The sequence below is a fragment of the Topomyia yanbarensis genome, chromosome 3 (assembly GCF_030247195.1).
Source record: "Topomyia yanbarensis strain Yona2022 chromosome 3, ASM3024719v1, whole genome shotgun sequence".
In the NCBI taxonomy this organism is placed as follows: Eukaryota; Metazoa; Arthropoda; class Insecta; order Diptera; family Culicidae; genus Topomyia; species Topomyia yanbarensis.
The window spans coordinates 248,704,211-248,730,116 of record NC_080672.1 but is presented as its reverse complement, the minus strand read 5'-3'; the positions used below and the strand labels follow the sequence as shown (position 1 = coordinate 248,730,116).

The following is a 25,906-nucleotide window of genomic DNA, read 5'->3' as shown; positions in this document are numbered from 1 at the left end:
TGGCTGGCCCATTGAGTAGGCTAGGTCCACCGCGGAGGACTAGACCGAGTAGACGGAGCGAGGAGCTAAATGGCTCACAGAAAGGTACATCTGTATCGGGAGCAATCTACTGCCTGGGAATCCAAGGTAGGGTATATTCGCCGCCGTGGACTACCCGACAGAATCGTGACGTAAAGGAGAGCTATTTGACTCACGAAACAAACTTCGGTACCGAGAGAAATCCCGTTGCCGGAGAACTCTCAGTTGGAGTAGGATAATATCCGAGTTGATCTCAATAAAGCAGGGAGCTAAATGGCTCAAGGAAGCGGACATAGATGTCGGGGGAAATTCCTCCGTCTGGGAACTATCGGTCGGAGTAAGTTCACCGTTAGAGACTATCCATGTAGATCGTGATAAGACCGGGAGCTGAATGACTCACGGAAACTTGAGCTAAATGGCTCAAGGAATCAGCACCTGAACGGCTCACGGGGACGAGAGCAAAACGGCGACGTAATAGATGAAGACAAAAAGGGAGAGAAGAGTCAAAAGTTGAATCAAAGCTTATAGGTAAAGCCACTCCATGAACCAAGTTAGGCTTCGAGATAGAGCAGAAGAAAGGGGTGCGACGAAAGTACAACGTTCCCTTCACGAAGTAATACCTTGTAGTTCCGTAGAGAAGAAAAGCGTAAAAAGTAACGATTGTTTTAGTAGTTAGGCACGAACGTGAGTCGTGAGTCCTACACAATGCCAATACACTACAGGCCAGGCTTTTGGAGCTTTTTGAACCTAAGGGGAGAGTGAGGACACTTGATCCTTGGGGATATTTGATTCCCTGGCCATATCTCAAAATCTATACGAATAAAGTTATCACAATATAAAAGGAAAATGAAGTATTTGCTCGTTTATGATGGTTAAAAAACAAATCTGATGTATATCGTTTGGTTTGGAAAAGTTGTGATATATTTTAGAAAATATGTGTTTAACTCCATCTCGAAGATCTTTTTACAAATTTTTTGAGCGGTTGTATGCGATAGTCGAACTAATTATTTATGAATATTTTCATTTTTCGATTACTTTCTAAGGGCTTTTATCTAGAAAAACACGTTTTTTTGAATAAAAAATTTCACAAAGCATACAAATAATTTTTAATTTTGTTCACTTTATACAACAGGTATCTTTGATCTCCGTGACAATGGGTATTCTTGATCCCTATCATTAGTTCTCTCAAACACTTTCGAAATGTATAGAAATAGAAAAGCATCATTTTCATAAAGTATCGAGCTCTATTAATTGATCTAAAATGTTTTTTCCGTGAACAAATCATGATATAAGTTATTGAAAGTTGGAAAAGCCAGTTAAACAGCACTGATTTACCGTAAATACTTGTCTTGACTTTCTACTGTGGTTAAAGTATGTCGTGCATCTAAAAAGGTAGTATCATTAGTTAATTTGTCAGGACAGGTGGTTAACTGAACTTTCTATAGGTCTATAGGTCATAGTGTGCTTTGTTTCTTTAGTCCTAGTAGGCGGGGGATCAAATTACCACAAGTATTCACAAAAACCTCGTTTTGACATGATTTCATATTGCTGACAGGATATAGCATTCGGATTGACACATTATTCATAGCTCTTTCAATTCGAATGGCACAATTACAAGATGGCGAATTTTGCAATTAATTTTTTTCTCGTTGAAAAGTTATTAGAAAAAAACAAAAGTGGGATCAAGCGTACCCACTCTCCCCTACTATAAAACACAGACATTTGCGATTTCGACGAACAGAATTGAATGGTATATGACACTCGGCCCTCCCGCTGTTGGAAAGTCGTTTTTTCAGTGATTGCATAGCCTTTTTTATAAGAGAAAGGCAAAAACATCATATATAAATTAAGCGCCACAAAATTACCTCAATGGGAAGTTTTCAACAAATACGGGCCACTTTTGAGGTTTTGTCCGACATTTGTATGGAAGGTAATCACTGTGCGTCGTTCCGAGAAAATGCAACCGTTTCGCTACGCATAATGCGGGTCCGCCGGTCCATTCAAAGCGTTGTATCTCTTACAATGTATGTAATGCTCAAATTTTGCAGAAATATTCTCTGAAAGTAGAGTAATCGTGTAAATGAATTGAAAAATCAGTCGATCTTAAAACCGCGTAAATTAATGGTAAAAAACTGAATTATACACCGTTTTGTAAAATGCCTATTACGCACGAAAGGACAAAAAGTAGCAGAAATTTCACTCTCGATTCTCTTAATGGGCCACTGACTCACCAAATGATATTGAAGTTTAAGGTGAGAAATGGTGAGAACATAAAAAAATATCACTTTATAGTAGAGTAAAAATTTCTGAAGTAACCTCCCCCCCTGATTTTTCACAAAGTGTTGAATTTTGCAAATCATGTTTTAATTTTATTGTTTAGGTACCCGTGAACATCTTCATGAAATATTTTGTTATTATTTGATATTTTTATAATAGTTTTTGTTAATTGAAAATTTATACACCTTTTTATTGAAATATTTTTTACAGTGAAAGTATAATTTCGAATTGCACCAAACTTCACTGGTGGTTTAACAAATGTTATGTCTAGAAAATGTCGAAAAAATGTTTAACAAATATAAACTAAGTAAAACCACGTCAAGGGGGCCTCGAAAATTCCACAAAATCACTGATTTTCATGAAAAATATGTTTTGCCTTTCTCATATAAAATCGACTTTGTAACCGAGGCCCGGAGGGCCGAGTGTCATACACCATTCGATTCAGTTCGTCGAGATCGGCAAATGTCTGTGTGTGTGTGTATGTATGTGTGTGTGTGTGTGTGTGTGTATGTGTGTGTGTGTCATTTAAACTCACACAATTTTCTCAGAGATGGCAGAACCGATTTTCGCAAACTTAGTTTCATCAGAAAGGTATAACGCTCCCATAAGCTGCTATTGAATTTTTAGTTGATCCGACCTCTGGTTCCGGAGTTACGGGTTGAAGAGTGCGGTCACACAGCAAATTCCCATATAAACTGGTACCACCATGATGTTCAAATGATGTAAAACATATCAAAATTGATGTAGCATTACTCTAGTTTGCGGGTCTGGATCACTAATGATCAATCAAAGCAGCTTTGACCACATTGGCCACCTATGACAGTTCATGACGCCCCCAGGGAACCCGCCAAGTTCCTAAGCTAATATCACACCCATTCCCCAACGAATTCTCTACCGATTTTCACAAACTTGGTTTCAAATGAAAGACACAGTAATACCATTGACTGCTGCTGAATTTCATTCGGTTCTAACTCTTGCTTCCGGAGTTACAGGGGTGTTAGTAAGGATACACTGGAATTTCCCATATAAATCGGTACAATCGTAATACCTCAGAGGCTAAAAACTATTGAAATGGTCACCAAATTACTTCTAATCGCAGATCTAGATCACTGATTGCCAATCAAACATTCTTTGAATATATTGTCCACTATCGACGATTCCGGAAGTCCGGAATTCCGGGCATATTCCACAATTAAAGTATTGGTTCTTCGGTGATGACTGAACCGATTTTCTCAAACCAAGTCTCAAATGGAAGGCAAAATATGCAGTTGAGTATTGCGTCGCCCCCCCCCCCCGCCTTGCCCTTACACCTCCCTCCTTCATCACTTCCCTCCCCTTGGACCACCCTCACGCCCGCATTTCCTTCATCCACCCCGTATACCGAAATAAGATGAAGGATTTCTGACGCATCCTCCACTCCCACTCTACTAACCCCCCATTCCCTCCACTTTCAAACCCATTCCACCAACATTTCAAAATATAATCACATGAAGATAACATTGAACTCATGCCTATTAAGCTAATTAAATATTATTCTTTTGCCTTTCTCATATAGAAAAGTTATGCAATTGCTCCAAAAACCGACTTTCTAACCGAGGCCCGGAGGGCCGAGTCCCATATAACATTCGACTCAGTTCGCCGAGATAGCAAAATATCTCTGTGTATATATGTATGTATGTGTGTTTGTATGTGTGTATGTATGTATGTGTGTATGTGCGGATTTGTTAACAAAATGTCCACATCGGTTTCTCGGAAATGGCTGAACCGATTTTTACAAGCTAAGATTCAAATGAAAGGTATAATATTCCCATGGGTTCCAATTGAATTTCATTTTCAACCGACATCTTGTTCCGGATTACGAGTTGAAGAGTATGGTTACAAAACAAAATTTGTTGATTTGTCCACATCGGTTTCTCGGAATTTTCTGAACTGATTTTGACAAACTTGATTTTAAATGAAAGGTCCATCAGCTGCTGTTGAATTTTGTGTGGATCCGAGTTCTGGTTCCTGAATTACAGGGTGATACGTACGATCACGCAGCAAATCGCGTTTCTAACGATTTTTACGATGAATGTAAAAAGGTGATTTTTTTTTCAAAATGTAAACAAAACCGTTGAATTTGTAGATCTAGGTCACCAACATTCATTCAAAGTCTCTTTGGCCACACTGGTCACCATCGACGGATCAGGAAGCATCCAAATTCAGAATAACGGTTATATTGGTTTCTCGAAAATGGCTAGACAGATTTGATCAACTTAGTCTCAAATGAAAGGTGTTGCGTCCCCGGAAACCGATATTAAATTCCATCTCCATCCGACTTCCGGCTCCGGAGTTACGGGTTGTGGAGTGCGATCACACAGAAAACTCCGACTCAAACCGATACCGCGATGAATGCAAAAAGGTGCTCTTATATATACTTACCAAGTGTAATAAGAATGAAAGACATTTCCATAATGTTATATTGTACGAACCAGGTATTGAATCATAGTTTGGAGAAATGAGAAAGGCACAATTGCACCTCTAGGTGGATTAAAACAGGTTTTTGTGTAGTAGACATGGAGTGCAATTTTTGGTATAAATATTTTTCAAAAATTACTTCTTGCCTTTCTCAATAGAAAGGTATTGCAATTGCTCTGAAAACCGACTTTTTAACGGAGGCCCGGAGGGCCGAGTGACATATACCATTCGATTCAGTTCGTCGAGTTCGGCAAATGTCTGTGTGTGTATGTATGTGTGTATGTATGTATGTGTGTGCGTATGTGTGTGTGTATGTGACCAAAAATGTCACTCATTTTTCTCAGAGATGGCTGAACCGATTTTGACAAACTTAGTCTCAAATGAAAGGTGCAACGTTCCCATAGGCTGCTATTGAATTTCTAATGAATCCGACTTCCGGTTCCGGAATTACAGGGTGATAAGTACGAACACGCAGAAAATGTCGATTTTAATAAATTCTGCAATGAATGTATAAAGGTGAAAAATTTTCCAAAATATGACCACAACTGCTTCGATTTGTAGTATTAGGTCACTAACATCCATTCAAAGTCTATTTGGCCACATTGGCCACCATCCTCGGTTCCGGAAGCCCCGGCGGACGTATCTAAATTCAGCATAACAGTCACATCGGTTTCTCGGAGATGGCTAGACCGATTCGACTAAACTTGGCCTCAAATGAAAGGTATTGCGTCCCCGTAAATGGCTATTTAATTTCATCCCGATCCGACTTCCGGTTCCGGAGTTACAGGTTGTGGCGTGCGATCACATAGCAAATTGTGATTCAAACCGATACTCCGATGAAAGCAAAAAAGGTAAAAATTTCGCTAAAATGTCTCTCAAACAACTTAAATTTGTTGTTCTAGGTCACCGACGGCCAACCAAACTTTCGTTGACTACATTGACCACCATAGACGGTTCCGGAAGTGCCCGGGAAAAGCGGCCATCTTTCAAAATTTACGAACTCACATCAGTTTCCCTGAAATGGTTGGGCCGATTTTCACAAACTTAGTTCCAAATGATAGCTATAATATCCCCACAGATGTCTATAAAATTTCGTACGGATCGCTTATATGGGTCTGGAAATATAGACTAAATCGTCCGGTCACATATGAAATTCCCATATAAGCCAGAACTCAAATTTTTTTTTCAAAGGGGGGACCCCATGAAATTTCAGAAATCGAATTCGTATTTTTGATGCCAAACATCTTTAAAATGCATGAAACGTCGAGATTTTATGTTATCTCGAAAAAATTTTTTTGTAAAAATCGACTTTTTGGGACTTTGCCGATTTTGCACCTTTTTGCCTTTCTCAATAGAAAGGTATTGCAATTGCTCTGAAAACCGACTTTTTAACGGAGGCCCGGAGGGCCGAGTGACATATACCATTCGATTCAGTTCGTCGAGTTCGGCAAATGTCTGTGTGTGTGTATGTATGTGTGTATGTATGTATGTATGTATGTATGTGTGTGTGTATGTGACCAAAAATGTCACTCATTTTTCTCAGAGATGGCTGAACCGATTTTGACAAACTTAGTCTCAAATGAAAGGTGCAACATTCCCATAGGCTGCTATTGAATTTCTAATGGATCCGACTTCCGGTTCCGGAATTACAGGGTGATAAATACGAACACGCAGAAAATGTCGATTTTAATAAATTCTGCAATGAATGCATAAAGGTGAAAAATTTTCCAAAATATGACCACAACTGCTTCGATTTGTAGTATTAGGTCACTAACATCCATTCAAAGTCTATTTGGCCACATTGGCCACCATCCTCGGTTCCGGAAGCCCCGGCGGAAGTATCTAAATTCAGAATAACAGTCACATCGGTTTCTCGGAGATGGCTAGACCGATTCGACTAAACTTGGCCTCAAATGAAAGGTATTGCGTCCCCGTAAATGGCTATTTAATTTCATCCCGATCCGACTTCCGGTTCCGGAGTTACAGGTTGTGGCGTGCGATCACATAGCAAATTGTGATTCAAACCGATACTCCGATGAAAGCAAAAAAGGTAAAAATTTCGCTAAAATGTCTCTCAAACAACTTAAATATGTTGTTCTAGGTCACCGACGGCCAACCAAACTTTCGTTGACTACATTGACCACCATAGACGGTTCCGGAAGTGCCCGGGAAAAGCGGCCATCTTTCAAAATTTACGAACTCACATCAGTTTCCCTGAAATGGTTGGGCCGATTTTCACAAACTTAGTTCCAAATGATAGCTATAATATCCCCACAGATGTCTATAAAATTTCGTACGGATCGCTTATATGGGTCCGGAAATATAGACTAAATCGTCCGGTCACATATGAAATTCCCATATAAGCCAGAACTCAATTTTTTTTTCAAAGGGGGGACCCCATGAAATTTCAGAAATCGAATTCGTATTTTTGATGCCAAACATCTTTAAAATGCATGAAACGTCGAGATTTTATGTTATCTGGAAATTTTTTTTTTTGTAAAAATCGACTTTTTGGGACTTTGCCGATTTTGCACCTTTTTTCAGTTCAATATTACCGTGGCTGTTTTTTTTTCAAAATTTTAGAACTCGAACTCTTTTAATGAATATAAACAACGCACACATTCTCGTGATTCATGATTGAGAAAGGCACAATTGCACCGCTAGGTGGATTAAAATAGGTTTTTCAGTTCAATATTACCGTGGCTGTTTTTTTTTTCAAAATTTTAGAACTCGAACTCTTTTAATGAATATAAACAACGCACACATTCTCGTGATTCATGATTGAGAAAGGCACAATTGCACCGCTAGGTGGATTAAAATAGGTTTTTTTTGTTTGAATTACATATAGGCTTTTAAACTTTTGAAAACAATAAAATTGCATTTTTTTCAATTTCTTATATCTCAAAAACTACTCTAGATAATTGAATGAAATTTTGCACACTCGTAGAATGACGTTTACACTGTCATTTAAGTATCTATTTATGGAATATTTGTTTTAATAGCAGTATTTTACATACATTTTTAATAAACAATTTAAAATATTTTCATGTTCGCACTGAAAAAAATCGATGAATATGTCAAATGACGCGGAAAACGTTCATCTTCAATAATCTGTAAAGATATTTTTGTCATTTTGTTCCTATCCAGAGATATGAAGTTTTTTGCCACGCGCCGCACTCTTCCATCATGCGGCGCATTGCGATGATGCCCACGATAATGCACTAGACACGGCTCACGCGCACTCGACCAACGGGCATGTTCAAACTTGCGTTGAGCACTTTGTGGTATCTATCATTTAGTACGCAGAAAATTATGATGAGCAAATCTTAACTTCTATTGTTTATAACGACATCAGTTCTATTGTTAAAATTTAGTCATGAAAATCAGTGATTTTGTGGAATTTTCGAGACCCACTTGACGTGGTTTGACTCAACTATTTCTATTATTTCTTAAGCAATTTTTCAAACAAATACAATTTTAATCGGTTTTCTTCTCTTGACATTCATACCGTTTAAGTTGTAAAATATTGCATATATTATCAGCGTTTATTTCCAAGAAAAAAATTCCAAGAAAAAATAAGGTTTTTAAAATATTTAATTTTTTGCCAAAAACAGCGGGCGGGCAATCTTCTCGATAATTATATTGTAATTTTCCTCATATTCTCTCAGAATGGGAATAAAGGGTTGAACATCAATCGAACTAAGCGGAGACAAAAAAAATGGTATGTGCTCTAACTTCACATTTTTCACGATTTAGGGTGGGGGGAGTATAAACAATACAATACCGTACCTAAGTTATAAAATCCGGGTATCCTAAAATGAACATACAATAGGTTACCCAAAATATATAATCTCTTTCAAGCCTGCGGTATTACATCCTGCACAACAAAGTACCTGAATACGTGCTCGCTGGAATATGGTAACCATAGGGGAGAGTAGGTACACTTGATCCCACTTTTGTTTTTTTCTCATAACTTTTCAATGAAATAAAAACTTAAATTGAAAAACTCGCCATTTTGTAGTCAATTTGAATTGTAAGAGCTATGAATAATATGTAAATCCGAATACAATCCCCTCTCAGTAATATAAACAATTTTGAAAACCATGTCAAAACGAGGTTTTTATAAAAACGTGTGGTAACTTGATTCCCTGCCTACTAGGGCTAAAGAAACAAAGCACACTATGACTAATAGACATGAATGTTCAGTTAATCACCTGTCCTGACAAATTAATTAATTAGACTATCTTTTTAGGTGCACGACAAACTTTAATCACAGTAGAAAGTCAAGACAAGCATTTGCGGTGAATGAGTGCTGTTTAACTGGCTTCTCCAACCTTCAGTAACATATACCATAATTTGTTCACGGAAAAAAACTTTTTAGATCAATTAATAGTGCCAGGTACTTTATGAAAATTATGTTTTTCTATTTCTACGCATTTCAAAAGTGTTTGAGAGAGCTAATTATAGGGATCAAGTGTACCCAGTGTTACAGGGACCAAAGATACCTATTGTATGAGGTGAACAAAATTTATTTTTTTGTATGTGTTGTGTAGACAAAAGCCCTCAGAAAGTAATCGTACTTGAAAATTCGAAATGGAATTCAACACATATTTTCTAAAATATTGCATAACTTTTCCAAACCAAATGAAATACGTTGGATTTGTTTTTTAAACATCATAAACGACCAAATATTTCATTTTCTTTTTGTATTGTGGAAAATTTTGATGTATAGATTATGAGATATGACCAGGGAATCAAATATCCCCAAGGATCAAGTGCCTTACTCTCCCCTAAGTTCGTCCACCGGTCACTATTTCCGAAACCCGCCCTTTCACTGCCAACGGCATAAGCTTTGTAGTCCAGTGGAAACCGAATCCACAGAAATCAGTAAGCAGATGTTACATTTTTCTGCACTAGGGAAATCTTGACTGTGCAATTAGTTTAACCGAAATTATGAAAAGGATGCACATGGAAATCAGATTAGATACAAGACTCAAAATCTGAGAGCAAGCCGCACCGGGTCGAGCGAGAGTATGGCCATAACGTCAAAGTTTCACTTTTCGCTCTAAAATTGGGTTGAGAACGGAAAGCTCGGAGCGTGAAAACAAATTCCTATCTCTCTTTCTCTGGGTTTTTCGAATCGTCTTGATTTTTTGCATACTTCCTCCCAACATAACTGGAAAAGCGCACATAAGCGAAATACATATATAGAGAGCGCTCCTGCCTTGTAATTTATTGCATTTGGTGTGCTGCTTTGTTGGAAAACGAGGTTATACGACACGTAAACGACCGCTCTCGTCATTCGGTCACGAGGGCAGTGCACTCTACGATAATCATTGGATACGAAAGGATCATACACTGCATTTTCTCATCGCGCTACCTGTTCTTACAGACCTTCTGCTTCCAATGCTGTGTTTAGGGTGTAAGTTACGCTAGTACTCATCGAATTTGGAATCGAGCAAACCAAAAAAATGTTGAAACGAAACTTATGCAACCACACGAACAATAGTGTGAATGAAATTAAGACTTCTTTGTGCTGGCAAGAAAAAGTTAACCCGAAAACTTTTCAGTGCAGCAATAATAGTAAGCAGGGAGTTACTGTAGGCTAAAGTGTGGCTGTGGCAGAAGCCAAATGTGCAGCAAGTTGAAATATAGGCCAACGCAGAGCCTCATGTGCTATGTATTTCGTGGCACATAAAGGAAGCTCATCCAGGCTCTGGCTGCAACAATTTGTGGCAGTATACAAAGGACATGACAGTGATTTAGACGTATTTCCGTGAACTTTTAACAAGACTATAGACAGAACACAAAAAAGAGTGAATTTAATTGGTGAATCTAACTGTGATATAAGTTTTTTATATTTATTACTACAGTTATAAAAATATATTTTAATGCATCGTTTATACAATGAAACGCTAACTAACAAACAAAACATATTTCTACGAATTATTGAAAAACGACTGAAATGTTTGAGATTGAAGGATTATTTTAAGCGACAGCGTATATGAAGGATTTATGCTTTTTCAAGCCACGAACCGACAATAATTTCTACTGAAGGAATCTCCGAGAACGTGGTAAAAACTGCTTGCTCTACATTTCGTAACTCTCCATTGGAGCATTGAACCTGGAACGGTGGTTTCAAACGAAATATCATAACTACATAACACACACTCTAGGAATGTGGTCTGCAGCGCTATGCACTCTCGGTGTATCCAAACCAATTTGGGGATGCAATTGTTTAAACTTTCGACAAGGAATGGCTTCGGTAATAGCATAGAACGAAACAAATACCATCCTAATCAGTATAATAATGAATCATTGTATGTATCTTTATTGTCTTTATAGGAGTCTCGTGGCAAGAGGCCTTTAAAAATCTGGGACAGTTGGCGCAATGTCCGTAAAGGTCTCGTCGTAGGTAGTTTTGAGGAACTAATTGTTAGAGGTAAGTCGGACGTATCAAATCCAGCGTAGTGAAATGTACACGAAAAGAGATAAACTTCCAAAAGGAGTATAAATCATCAAAATAGAGAAAAGTAGGCCAAGCTGGAACGGGAATTCACCGAGAGACAGAAACAGATCCTGCTCCCGAACAGCATCCTCTGCATGTAGTAGGATGAATCAAAATTGGTGTCAAAGACACATACAACCAGTTAATAATCAATCGGTAGAAATTGTGATCGCAGTTGTCTGTGAAAATGACCTACACGTGGTGGTATGCGTATCACGAAGATTATATATGTGTAGTACAGATTCTGCGCATTGTGGCATGGCACTCTCACGACCCCAAGAATTTTATAGTATAGCAAAGAATAAGCAAATTCCAAAAAGTGCTTTTGTAACACAGTAATAATTTGAGCAACATTTCTGTAACCATGTCTTTAATAAGTAATTAATATAATTGGTATAAATTTATTTGTAGGGAAGGACAAACTAGGAGTACCAGCATCAGAGCCTGTTCGGTTAGTTCTAGAATGTGATGGTACTCAAGTAGAGGATGGAGAGTATTTCCGGACACTAGCCAACAACACTGTGCTGTTATTGCTGCGACAAGGAGAACGGTGGTACCCAACAGGTGTCGATGTGATAAAAGCTGGTAAGTCGATTGCTCATCTATTATTCAAACTATGTGGAGTGATAACCAATATTCCCTAATCAAGTGGATAACAAATTGGCTACGTACAAGTATAATTATGGTGTGCTGATCACCGTAGTACTAGTAGGAAGGAAAGATGCGACATGTTTCCACCGCAAGGGAGACTCTTGCTATTGGAATCATGTTCTATTTAGACAGATTTCCTAACCAATATTTTGTATAGATCAAAATTGCCATAATCCCAATGATACTAAAATAAAATATGGAACCAGCCGCTTTAGCTATACCGCAAAACTATTGTATGTGGCAACATTACGATACAGTCGTATATTACGAACTGGATAGAGGACAATTTACTTATGCTAGTCATAATATGCAACATGTCTCACTAGTATCAAATTACACACGGAACATTGCATATATGGTATGTATTGTTTCTAAAACTCACAATAAAACTAGCATTTGCTGGTAGTAAAATATTTGAATCGAATATTCATATGTTCTTATTACTTTACTTATTACTTATTACTTATTACTTATTACGTTGAATAGATTCCAGACCATAGCATTTTTTCGATGTTTTATGACTGATTTTGTTGCCGATTAGTGTACATTGAACTAGGGTCATACTCGTTTCTTGACGTTCCGTTGAGTTTACTAATGCATGCTCCATCTGACTTCGTTGCATCGAAGACGGTCGAGACGCGTGTCCAATGAAACGTACCATATACAAATACAAACCTAAATAACATGTGCTGTTTAGTTTGGAATGACAATGAACTACAGTACGTCCCCTTGCGCTCCTTTCAGAGTTTTCCGCTTCCCTGCTTTCTGGGAGGTTGATAATTGTCTATTATCTCTCGTCGAAAAAACAGCCTAGGGGCCGTGTGGCAATGAGACGGATTGAAGTTTTCTCAACCAAGAATTGATCCACTGGGTTCCTGCTCCCATGTCGTAAAGGGCGACTTAAAACAGAAATCCGATAGTCAAGAAGTTTCTTTGTGCCGAGGACTGAATGGCTGGCAGGACTAAAATATTCTAGTCGTTGTAAATAGGGGTTTCCCCGCTACTCGGGTTCTTATTTGCCCGGCGTACCCTTTACTTCAGGGCGGCCTAGGTGCCTCTACAGAATTTCGGATTTTCGTAACACAACAAACTAACGGAATACCAACAAATAAATTTAATTTTACCGTGTTTATTTTCCACTGTCACTCTCCTCCACTGTCCGTTTAACTGCTGCTGCTACTGGCGGGTTCCCTCCGGCCGGGACAACAACGGCCGTGTATTTGGATTGTTTCCGTCGGCTGCTCCGGCAGCGGTCCTTTTCGATTAGCTGGGGAGGTGAGCAAGGCTCTTTTGTTGGAACCTCCCAAGCGACAGGGCGACTAATCGCCGGGTCCACTCACTCCCCGTGAATGACCCTGGTAGATACCGCAGTAAACTACCTCAGGTGGATCCGTTGTCCTACCTGCTTCGCCCTCCTTTGCGATTAACTGTGGAGGAGAGCAATGCTCGTTCGGCTGATCCTCCACAGTGAGGGCGGCGTGGTATCACTGGGTCCTTTGTAGTTAGCCGGGGGAAGCGAGTGGCTCCTTTGCAATTAGCTTCCCTTCTCCGGCGACCCAAAACCACAAACTTACGCGCCCGAACCACGGGCCGGCACTTTTCGACGGGAATCTACCGTCGCACACGCGCACTAAACTTTTCGTTACGGTGGCGGGAAACTGTCCCGAGAAAAAACAATCTTCTGGACGTCTGATCACTACCGTGGTTCGTCGCTTTCTGGTTTTTTCACGATGGCCGCCTTTTCCACTCCACCAAAACAAACACCATCACCACAAAACCGCACCGCCGCATAACTGTCATCTCCTTTGCAGCATAAACAGCAACCAATATAACAGCAAGAGGAGCGCGGTAACCTACCTAAGCCCTATGTTAGTTATTGACAAATGTTTAACAAAATTTTCTACACCTATCTGTACGCACAAAACCGTTCACAAACGCGAAACTATACAAAAATTTACAAGAAAAAGTGAACGGTATCGAAACAGCGGTGAGCATAAATTTTCGTAAACAATACACTCTACGGAGAGAGTACGCACGAAAGGGTATATTTCCACCCAGTGCTAAATTGTTACCCTGACGGGTTACAATCTCGCCCACACCGGGTGGAAAAAAAATTGACAACAATTTTTTTTCTAAACTAACACCTAACACCGATACAATAATTATGAACGAAATTAATAAATAAATAAACAAAGAAAAACTAACTACACCTAATTATTTCTTCCGCAATTTATCAATAATTCATGTCAAAAAAAAAAAATCATGTCAAAAAAAACTAAATGTCTTTCGCATAATTTAAATAGATCAAAATGATTCCCGCTGGAATCAAACGAACCACCCCAGGTTTAACCACAAACCCAAAATTATGCGAAATGAAATTTTATTCGATTCGAAATCGAAGACGCGAGGCGCTTTTTACCCCGTTCGCTCTTCCACTCACACTACTCTGATCCAAATCGGGCTACACCTGCATGATGCAGAGCATTGATGCGAACATCGGGGAAAGTGTCAAAAATGATGATATCATCCATCTGAATGGATGAATGAATCATCATCAAAACAAAACAATACGGATCGCGGAATCGTCGCCCGCATCGTATTTCACGATTTTTATCCGGTTTACGGTCAATTCGCGCGTTTTCTCGCGATAGTTTCGGTCGGGAATTAGCCGCGGGAGTTTTTTTGTGTCCCTATCGAGGTAGAGACAGGTGAATACGTTTTTGGTGTCCCAAACAAGGGGATTTTTATAATTTGATGCACCCGTAGGTGCGAGTGTTCCCCTCAGAAAAGGGATTTAAACAAGTTTTTTGTGGCCGCAACACGGCAGTGAGAGTATGTAAGCATCCGACACTCGGAAGATACTACCGTTAGTGCAATTTGTGCCTTTCTAGCACATTTTCTGGATGAAGTAAGTGCATTACCTAACCGTAAACATCCCGAGTGCCGGTGCAAAAAAGTTTGTTTATTTTATGTAGCCGAACACGGCAGCAAATAATGTTTTTTTGATGCGTCCGGGACGGTGTAAAATTTTTCTGTTTTAAAGTGTGTAAATTCCACTCCGCCGCTGCCGTGCCAGGTCCCGGGGCATACGTTAAGTGTAATTATTTGGTTACCTCACTGCGTGAGTGGGGCGCAAAAGAATTTAATTTTTCGGTTTGCCGAATACGGCAGATAGTTTTGTGTATGCATCCGTTGACCAAACGACGGTACGGTGTAGTATACTTGTTTTTAAGTGGAGAATTCCACCCCTCCGCAACCGTCACCGGTGCCAGAGCATATATGTTGTGCGGATGTTTGTTTACCACACTGCGCGAGTGTGGCTCTGAAAAATTGCAGGAGGGATGGTTTTGAAGAACCTTCCCGCAGCAGTTTTGGTCTTCCTCGAATTTAATAGAGAGGACAGAGAAACTTATTTTGTTTTTTTTTTTTATTCGGAACAAAGTCCGTGTTGTTGCCGTTGGGAACTGACGGTTGCTTTTGGAAAACTCCCAAGTGAGTAATCCATATAAAAGCATACCGTCAGTCCACAAACGGCACGGAAAAGTTTTTTATGCTGGTTTAAGGAGATTTGCTGGCCAAACTCCGAGATTTTTACATGCTAAATCCTCCAGCTCGTAGGAGGATACACCCCTTTTGGTGATAATTTTTGCCGGTAAGTATTGTGGTCCAAGTTTAGCATTGTAAGACTCGAGTGCATTCGACAACTTCATGTTTCGACGGTACACCATTTGTTCCTCGTTGAATGGCTTGGCATATTTTCGATGACGCAAGTTGTACTGATGTCGAATGCCCTCGCTTGCCTTTGCCAAATTCTTGACCACAATCTCCCGGATTTTGTCTATCTGTTGGTGTCTTGTTTCTAGGTCACCCTCACCGGAAACCCTGCTGAAGTCATCGGCAGATGCCATTTCACACCCGTGTATAATGAAATGAGGACTAAACCCAGTGGAGGAATGAACGGTAGTATTTAGGATGCGCTCCACATCGGTGATGTGGACATCCCAGTTGCGCTGCTCGGTTCGAGCATATGCCCGGATTGCGGTGTTTATCGAGCGATTTGTTCGCTCCACTGGGTTAGCCTGCGAATGATAGCGGGAGTTCAGCCAATGTTTGACGTTGGTTTCTTTTATGAATTGACTGAACTCCTTCGAGGTGAAAGTGGAGGCATTGTCGCTTAGCAGAATTTCCGGGCTACCATGGCGATTGAACCACTGTTCGCGCAGTATCGTACAGAGTGACGTACTAGCGATTTTGCGAACGGGGGTTAACATGACGTACTTGCTGAAGACGTCGAGGACGACAAGCAAGTGTTGATTGCCACGTTTGCTTTTTGGAAGAGGACCAATATAGTCCACAGAAACCATTCGCCATGGTACATTAGTCGCACGCGACTGACCCATTTCGGGCTGGACTGGGACGAAAGGAGCTTTGATTTCCTTGCACGTCCCACATTCTCGAATAAACTTTCGTACTTCCGATCCCATACGAGGCCAGTAATATCGCAACTGCACTTCGTGGATCGTTTTATCGTATCCCACGTGAAGCAAATTTTCGTGGGTACGTTGGATCAAATCTTGACGGAACTCGGGTGCTGGGACGAGTTTCCAACTGAACCGCGAGTCGCACGGAACAACTTTTGAGTTGACATACTTAAAAAGTTGATCATTTTCTACTTTGAAGTCGGCATAGTCGTCAGGATTTTGGATAACTTTGGACTTCATGGAACAGTACCAGTCTGAGGTGGACAAAGCGGAAACGGCTGCTACGGCCCGGGATAACGCATCTGGAACGACATTGTCCTTGCCTTTCCGGTGCTCAATAGACATGTCGTAGAGTTGCAATTCTAAACTCCAACGACTCAAACGTGAACTGGTTTTCCATTTAGTCTTCAGTATCCATGTAATCGCTGACGAATCAGTGACCAGTCGAAAATGATAACCTTCCAAGTAACCTCGAAAGTGTTCAACCGCCATTATCACCGCCAGACCTTCCTTTTCAGTTGCATGATAGTTCCTTTGGGGAGTGGTCAGTTTGTGCGAAAAGTAAGCAACTACTTTCTCACCCTCGGGATACTCCTGCACCAGAACAGCAGCGACTGCTACGTCACTAGCGTCTGTCTGAAGGATAAACTCTTTGGAGAAGTCTGGTGGGACTAAAACTGGAGGAGTGACTAGAAGTTCCTTAATTTTAAGGAACGCGAGTTCTGCCTCGGAGTTCCAAACTAAGCTCTTGGTTTTCGTTTTGAGAAGATCGCTCAAGGGAGCAGTGACCTCACTGAACCGATCAATGAAGCGGCGGTAATAACCGCACATACCGAGGAAACGACGAAGTTTCGTCACGGTAACCGGTCTCTCGTAGTCGAGAATCGGCTGAATTTTGTCAGGATTGACCTTGAGTCCATCCCGATTCAACAAATAACCAAGAAACTTTAGTTCGGGGACTCCAAAACGGGATTTTTCCAAATTGATGGTTAGGTTGGCTCTTGCTAGACAATCGGCCACTGCTTTGAGCAACTGTATGTGATGCTCGAACGTTTCGCTTACCACGATGATGTCATCTAGGTAGACGAAAACGTAAGGTTCCCATTTACCTCGTCCTAGAACCTGGTCCATCAGTCGCGCCAGAGTAGCGGGGCTGTTGACGAGACCAAATGGTAGACGAGTAAATTGGAACATACCCCTGCCGGGAACACTGAAAGCAGTATATTTGCGACTATCCTTGGCCAGGGGTACCTGGAGAAAGGCCTCCTTCAAGTCTATAGTAGACAGGTACTTCGCCTTGGGTAAGCCGCCCAATATTCGCCCAGGGTGGGGCAGAGGGTATGCATCTCGTACAGTACGCTCATTGAGAGGCCTAGCGTCTAGACAAAGGCGAATTGAGTCGTCTGGTTTCGTGACCGCCACAATATTAAGCGACCAATCCGAATCAGACTCCTCGATAATTCCCATAGACCGCCATCGGTCAACTTCTTCCCAGACCTTAGACAGTTTCTTTGGGCTCATATGATAAGGATATCGGCAAACGGGTGCCGCACCTTGGAATTCATCTTTGATGACAATCCTGTGCTCTGTGAATGAGGTTGGGCTTAGCTTTCCGGGCTCTACTGCCTGGAAACACTTCTTTACTTCTTCTACGCGCGCTAACTGTTCCGAAGTGAGTATCGACTCACGCGGTACTTCATCTTCTTCATCGTCTTCTGATTCCTGACCTGAGTTCAACGGAGCACAGTTTTGTATCTCAGGAGAAATCCCAAAGGCGCGCCAAAAGTCCATACCTAGAATGGAGTTGACGGTCAGATGCTCTACTACAAGAGTGCATAGGACCTTTGTCAAATTTTGAAAAGTATACGGGAGATACGCTTGTCCAATGATTGGTAAGGATTGACCATTTGCAGAACGTAGTTCGAATGGTCGTTCCAACCTTTTCAAGGGACTTTTCGAAAACTTTCGGTATAGCTTTTTAGTTATAATCGTGGCGTTACTACCACTGTCGAGCAAGGCTTTGAAGGATTTGCCGTACACTGCGACAATTGCAAATGGACGGTTGTCGAACGGGTCGTCAAGGACGATGGTTTCGACAGACAACGAATTATCATAGTCCTCATCACAAGCCGGTCGAAAACTGTCGTAAATCTGGGGATGGATTGTTAGTTGTTGTTTGGAGCGCTGTTTTACTGCCAACTGCGACTTCAGTTGGTTCTGATCCCGTTTTTTAGGCAGTAAGGGCAACGAGAAACATCAAAACCTTTAAAACCACACACGATCCAGAAGACCCAATTTGGTTTCCGGCATTCCTCAAATTCATGTCCTTTGTCTCCACAATTGTAGCAGACGCCGAGCACGGGAGGACGATGCTTTTCCACCAAATACTCCAGACACATTATAGGTTTCTGCGGTGGTTCGATTGGTTTTTGATTGTTTCCCTCGAGATTCTTTCCGTCCTGATTCCCTTGCTGTTTCTTTTTCTGGTTGTCAGGAGGCTTGTTTGAATCAAGACCTGCCGGTTTGGCATTCTTGCTCCAAAACGTTTTGGATTTTGCGTTGCCGTTATTCTGTCCACCTTCCTTTTGGTTTTGTTTGTTTTGTGGTGGATTATCAGAATAAGCAGCAACTTCCCGAGAAGAACCGAAAACTTTCTGATAAATCGGCGTCTTGGAGGCGTCGATCGATTTACCAAGACTCATCAATTCTGAAAGCGTGTTCACTGGCCTGAGGATTAGCATTTGTTTATAGTCGGCTTTCAGGTTCCGCTTGAGAACGTCGAGTTTTTCGCTCGGTGCCATTGGAACCGTCATCGCACGAAATATTTTCTCCATTTCCAGGAAATATTCCTGGAAAGATTCGTTGCGCATCTGCCGGCGCTGGAGAGCCTTCATTTTGAGCGTAGCATCAAGTTCAGGATGTACAAAATTTACCTTGAGCTCGCATACAAGATGGTTCCAGTTAAACAACCGGTTTTGCGCACGCATAGCCTGATACCAGGTCAAAGCATTGCCAGTGAACAAATGCATCGCAGAATTGAAAAGTTCATCTTCGCACATTTGTTCACACGCAGCGTAATTTGCTACGGTGTCCAAAAACTCATTAAGTCCAGTTCCTTCATCAGTTCCAGCATACTTCCGAATCTTCCAATCAGCGACGCGTTGCGGGTTTCGCGAGTAATTCCTGGGGGCCACCATCGGTCCGTTTCCCGCATTGGTGGATATCGAAAAGTTCGGATATGATGGTCCCGCCAGCTGTTCGGTCAATTCAGGAACGTAAGGCTGGTTCTGAGCTTGGTACGGGGCTGTGAATCCAGTATTCTGTTTCGGTTTCTCAATAGGAAGTGATAGACATAGATTTTGTTGACCCGAGAATCCTCGCTTCAACACAAATTGATCGGGACTGGGCGCCAGTGTTGGGCGAGGAATCTCTGGTGCATCAAATGAATCGGGTACGTCCATCAAACGCAAATCTTCCAGATCGGTCTGCAGATCCTTCTCGGAAGCACTTTCCTTCTGATGTACTAGTGCCCGAAGTTCCACGGATTCACGAAGTGAGACAACTTCTTGAACCGTCTTTCTCAAAACTGACGAAATTGTTGTCAGTGAAGCAATCCCGCCCATTAGCGTTTCGGTAGCTTTTGAAAAAGCATCAGACCCCTGAGACGCTAGGGCTTTATTATCGTCGGATTGCTGTCGCAAATGTCGAATCTCGTCCCTCATCTCGCACAAGACACGCAACAGGTCGTCTCCTACGAGCTGTTTGGAAAGAGATCCTTCGTTATCGGAAGGATTGGATCCCTGTGGAATTGCAGGTACGTCTGTACTCAGCAAATCTCCCAAAATTTCTCCATCCTCCCCTTCTTGGTTGTCGGGAGGAAGTGCTGCCTGTTCGTCGCTGAAATGACTGGCATAAACTGCTAGAACTTCCTCCAGCAACCCCGAAATTTCCTGGTTGACCTCCCCTGCCGCATAATTTCGGATAACCTGGAGCCTAGACCCCAAATGAAGCAACCGTGTTCGGTAAATCTCCTTGTTTGGGCACCGGTACTGGAGATCTTCCTTGATTGTTAGTAATTTACCAAGGCAGATCTCCTTTTCTTCACCCACGTCACCCCGGAAATTGCGAACTAATTCCCTCCGAGACGACCGCTCATGCGACAAAATTCCCCGAAGACGCCGCTGCCGCTGGACACCCGAAAGATCCGAATCAGGAGAGATAAAAATGCTTCGAGATAGCAACTCAAAATCCAGCTCATCGAAATGTAAATGATCGACGCGCATGAACACACACGCTTGGTTGAATTTCTCCAACGCCATCATAACTTGCGCTATATTGGAAGAAATCACCAAGACACAAAGCATGTAAGTACTGACACGGTATTATTTCTGATTTTTCGCCCACTAACGATTCCCTTAAAATTTCAGGAAATCAAGCTGCTCCAAAAATGTCTCAAACCGGATTGAGAATACAAGGCGATTGGCCACCGCAACCGAATAAATGACAACAACCTTCAAACTACTCGTCCGGCAGACCAAACACAAACAACGCAATCCACAAATTCGGACAAAAATAAAAAGGAAAAAACAAAAAATCGAAAAAATACGCCAAAAAATGTAAATAAATAAATAATACGACCGCGAAACAATATTGCGAAAGAAACCTCACCGACTGTTCTACGAAAATCCTAGATTTAGTAGAAGCACCCCACACTCCGGAAGAAAAAAATATTTTCCAAAATAGGAAAATATTTTTTTTAGTGTGTTTTGCGCTGTGCGCCAAATGTAAATAGGGGTTTCCCCGCTACTCGGGTTCTTATTTGCCCGGCGTACCCTTTACTTCAGGGCGGCCTAGGTGCCTCTACAGAATTTCGGATTTTCGTAACACAACAAACTAACGGAATACCAACAAATAAATTTAATTTTACCGTGTTTATTTTCCACTGTCACTCTCCTCCACTGTCCATTTAACTGCTGCTGCTACTGGCGGGTTCCCTCCGGCCGGGACAACAACGGCCGTGTATTTGGATTGTTTCCGTCGGCTGCTCCGGCAGCGGTCCTTTTCGATTAGCTGGGGAGGTGAGCAAGGCTCTTTTGTTGGAACCTCCCAAGCGACAGGGCGACTAATCGCCGGGTCCACTCACTCCCCGTGAATGACCCTGGTAGATACCGCAGTAAACTACCTCAGGTGGATCCGTTGTCCTACCTGCTTCGCCCTCCTTTGCGATTAACTGTGGAGGAGAGCAATGCTCGTTCGGCTGATCCTCCACAGTGAGGGCGGCGTGGTATCACTGGGTCCTTTGTAGTTAGCCGGGGGAAGCGAGTGGCTCCTTTGCAATTAGCTTCCCTTCTCCGGCGACCCAAAACCACAAACTTACGCGCCCGAACCACGGGCCGGCACTTTTCGACGGGAATCTACCGTCGCACACGCGCACTAAACTTTTCGTTACGGTGGCGGGAAACTGTCCCGAGAAAAAACAATCTTCTGGACGTCTGATCACTACCGTGGTTCGTCGCTTTCTGGTTTTTTCACGATGGCCGCCTTTTCCACTCCACCAAAACAAACACCATCACCACAAAACCGCACCGCCGCATAACTGTCATCTCCTTTGCAGCATAAACAGCAACCAATATAACAGCAAGAGGAGCGCGGTAACCTACCTAAGCCCTATGTTAGTTATTGACAAATGTTTAACAAAATTTTCTACACCTATCTGTACGCACAAAACCGTTCACAAACGCGAAACTATACAAAAATTTACAAGAAAAAGTGAACGGTATCGAAACAGCGGTGAGCATAAATTTTCGTAAACAATACACTCTACGGAGAGAGTACGCACGAAAGGGTATATTTCCACCCAGTGCTAAATTGTTACCCTGACGGGTTACATCGTGCATGGAGTGTCGTGGGTTTTACCCTTACTGTGTTATGCGAATCTTTGACGCAGTGGACGTTAGTTTCTTTGCAAATATTGGGGTTCAAATGGTGGTAATATCCCCTTTTATCCATTTCAGGGTTCGCTATAGGCGATTATAAGCCAAAATGTTATCTTCTAGCTGCTGTACAACAAGTGCTGATAATGAAATGTGTAGTGCTGTGATCGAGTATGGTTAGAGGAGCACAAATCAAAACTTCAGCATAAACGTACAGAAATAATGAATTCATCGTTGTGCAGGAAGAAAAAGCTTATATAGCTTTGGTTCAAAAACCGTATTTCCGTAAAGGAAACTTCTATGTTGGAAAGCTACTTAACCCCGTATTCGTAGCTTTCAAAAAATGACATGACAAATCCACGTGAAATGCCTTGTGCATGTACTCTTACGAATAGTGCTATTGACGCATGTCTTATATTCGATATTTGTGCTGTCACAGTCAATATGACTGCTAATAACATACACAGGAATTCGTCTATTGTTCGGCATATTTGCCATAACAAACCATCGCCTTCCGATGATTTCAAAAGGGTTGTATTATATTGTGGCAGAAATGAGTTTCCCCTCATAATCGGCAGTGATGCAAATGGTCACAACATAATTTGGGGTACCTCGATGTAGAAAATCGCATTTCGACAACAACATTTGCACTCACTGGCAGGGAAGATGTGTTGGATGTAACTGTGTGCTTTGACAATATTACGCATAAGTTGAAAAACCGACTCGTACCGAACGAACTCGAACCGTTATCTGATCAGAAGTACATTGCCTTTGATCATTTAGACGTCTCGCTAGATATCGTCACATATCGTAACCCTAAATCTACGAACTGGGACCTCTACGATTTCTAGAGGAACACCTTGGTGGAATACCGATCTTGTTCGACTCAAAAAATTATGTAGAAGAGCTTGGAATTGCAGACGCAGGGACGGGTCGGAGGCTTTTAAATTTGCTCGCAAAGCATCCAGAAATGCCCTTCGATCGTCTGAACGAAGTGGTTGGAAAAGCCTCTGCACAAATGTCTCAAGTCGCAACAAGGCTAGCAGATTAAGTAAGTTACTTTCGAAATCGAACGACTTTCATGTCAGTTCGATTATAACTGCTAATGGTGAATACTCGTCTGACGAAGATGTAGTACTTAACTTTCTTTTTAACACACACTTTCCAGGCTGTACGCATCCATCACTGCCGATTGTTCACTGTTCAGGGTAGTTCTGATTCTTGAGCATTTGCTTGTAGAATTGTGACAACCGAATTGAGCAAATGGGTGATTGAAATTTTGCTCCGTATAAGTCTCCGGGAAAAGATGAAATCATTCCAGTTCTGCTACAAAAAGGATATGAACATTTCAAGCATATTTTGAAAAAGGTTCTTACTCGTAGTCTTGCAGCAAGATAAATTCCATTAGCGTGACGGGAAATAATTGTAAAATACATTTTCAAAGGTGGCCGCGTCACGGATGCAAAGAGCTTTAGACCGATCAGTCCGACCTCATTCCTTCTTAAATCAGTGGAACATTTAATCGACCACTACATTCGGGATGTTAGCTTAGGTGATCACCCGCTTCATGCAATGCACTATGCATATCAGCGGAGGAAGTCTACCCTGTTACACAACGACAACGTCTCTTTCGAATCCATCTTGGAAGCAGCACGAGCTTATGGAGCACCTTCATATATCCCAAACTGGATACACGCAATACTAAGCATCCGGCATCTGTGCTCATCGTTAGGACAAGTAGAGATAAGGAAACACAGTGTCTGCGGATGTCCTCAAGGTGGCGTGCTGTCACCACTTCTATGACGCCGATGGCTTGTTGAGGTAACTTAATAAGCTTGGGTTTCCGACATATGGTTTGGCCGATCATTATCATATAATACTCACCGGTATTTGCATCAACACACTTTTTAATATGATGCATCAAGCTTTATGTTTATTGAGCAATGGTGTCTTCATGTTGGACTATCAGCAAATCCAAATAAACAATAGATCAAAATATTGGTCGCAGTGGCATATGTACTCAACAGAAAGAAAAAAATCCAAATAAAACATGAATGGTGCTTTTCACGCAACGAAGGATTACAACCGGAGTTCGTCCGTTGCAGTTCTTTGACTCTGAAATTGTTGTCGCAGATCAAGTTAAGTACGTTGGGGTAATTCTTGACTCAAAACATAACTGAACAGCTCACATCGATTTCAGAATCAAGGAAGGTTACATGGTCTTCGGTTCAGGAAGGAAATGGCAGATCCCCGGCTTCGGACAGCTGCACACTACACAGAAAAAAATATTTTGTAATTTTAAGTTTATTTTCATGCACATATTTGGAGCATGAATATAAATGTAAAATTAAGGTCCCCCACAAATACACACGACTTATAATACTTTCTTCAACGAATTTTATTATAATTTTACACGTGGATTGAAAATTAGAGTTTCTTTAAACGGAAAACCAATACATTTCAATGTATTTTTACTCGAATACTGATGTAAAATGAATGACATGTAATATTACACGAATGAAAGTGCAAAATTGTATGCTGTTTGATGCTCCAATCAATTTTAACGTAATTTTCAATCAAATTTTTGATTCAATCGTTGTATGTTTACATTCGTATTGATTTACATGTCGTTTAAATTTATCATTTTTTGGTGTGTAGATTAGCTCGCGGTTGTATAGGAAAACTTCAAATTGATTTAAATTAGCGGGTACAGCTCTTTTTGAGTTCTTTTTGTGGTCCCAAATGCCTGTGCAAAATTTGGTAGCGATTGGTTACTTCCCAGGTTTGCGCATTGCGACCAAAGTTTGTATGGGATTTTATATGGGTAAATCAATTATTTTACATTTACGCTGATAAAGATCGCTATTTCACGCAATATGACAAACCAGCTTTATAAAACCTTGGAACAACTTTGTCGAAGACGGTAACTACGAGTTTTCAAAAAATAGTTATAACGATTTTAAAACTTTAGGTTCAATCCAAATGCAAAAATTTATTATTTTTTCCAATACTGCCGATGCACCCCCGACATCGACATTTAAAACTTAAATAAATGAGAATATATTCGTCGGATAGACTAGGTACCTTTGAATTAAATGTTCAATGAATTGCTGAATATCATAAACGTAGTCATAAAATGGAAAAAAGAGGGGGAACTTGTGTACTCCCCAGTCCCCTTTATTAGATTGTTTTGTGTCATTAGACAATGAATCATTACGTCCTTGTAAATGTGAACGACTGAACTTTCTTAATATTTTGATAGACCCAAATATGAATCATACTACAATCGTTGCGGTGGGAAGTAAAATTTACAACATTTAGGATTTACACCTTATGTATTGCTTTTGCTTGAGGCTAAATTTAATGCACTTCTGGAAATCATTTTTGGTTCTAACGTGAGGTGTATTTTAATTTTTCTAACGTCACCTCTGTTTTGCATGAACCTAACTCGAATTTCATCAAAAACGTCTGTTTGAAGTAACTATCCTGATTTCGTTTCTAGATTCTCAAACGAAAATAATTTAAAATAATCAATAGAAACAATTCCGAGACTTCAAGGAATGGATATGATTTCTGACGGA

General features: G+C 41.1%; 1 protein-coding gene across 1 annotated transcript in view; it reads left to right on the top strand.

Annotated features, from left to right (window-relative positions):
• Positions 1-25,906, top strand: part of LOC131690514 (uncharacterized) — an 84,536-nt gene that overhangs the window by 30,883 nt on the left and 27,747 nt on the right. Inside the window, exons 2-3 of the mRNA XM_058976354.1 lie at positions 11,098-11,194; positions 11,672-11,845. Of these exons, the coding sequence (XP_058832337.1) occupies positions 11,098-11,194; positions 11,672-11,845 (271 nt within the window). The remainder of the gene's footprint in view (positions 1-11,097; positions 11,195-11,671; positions 11,846-25,906) is intronic.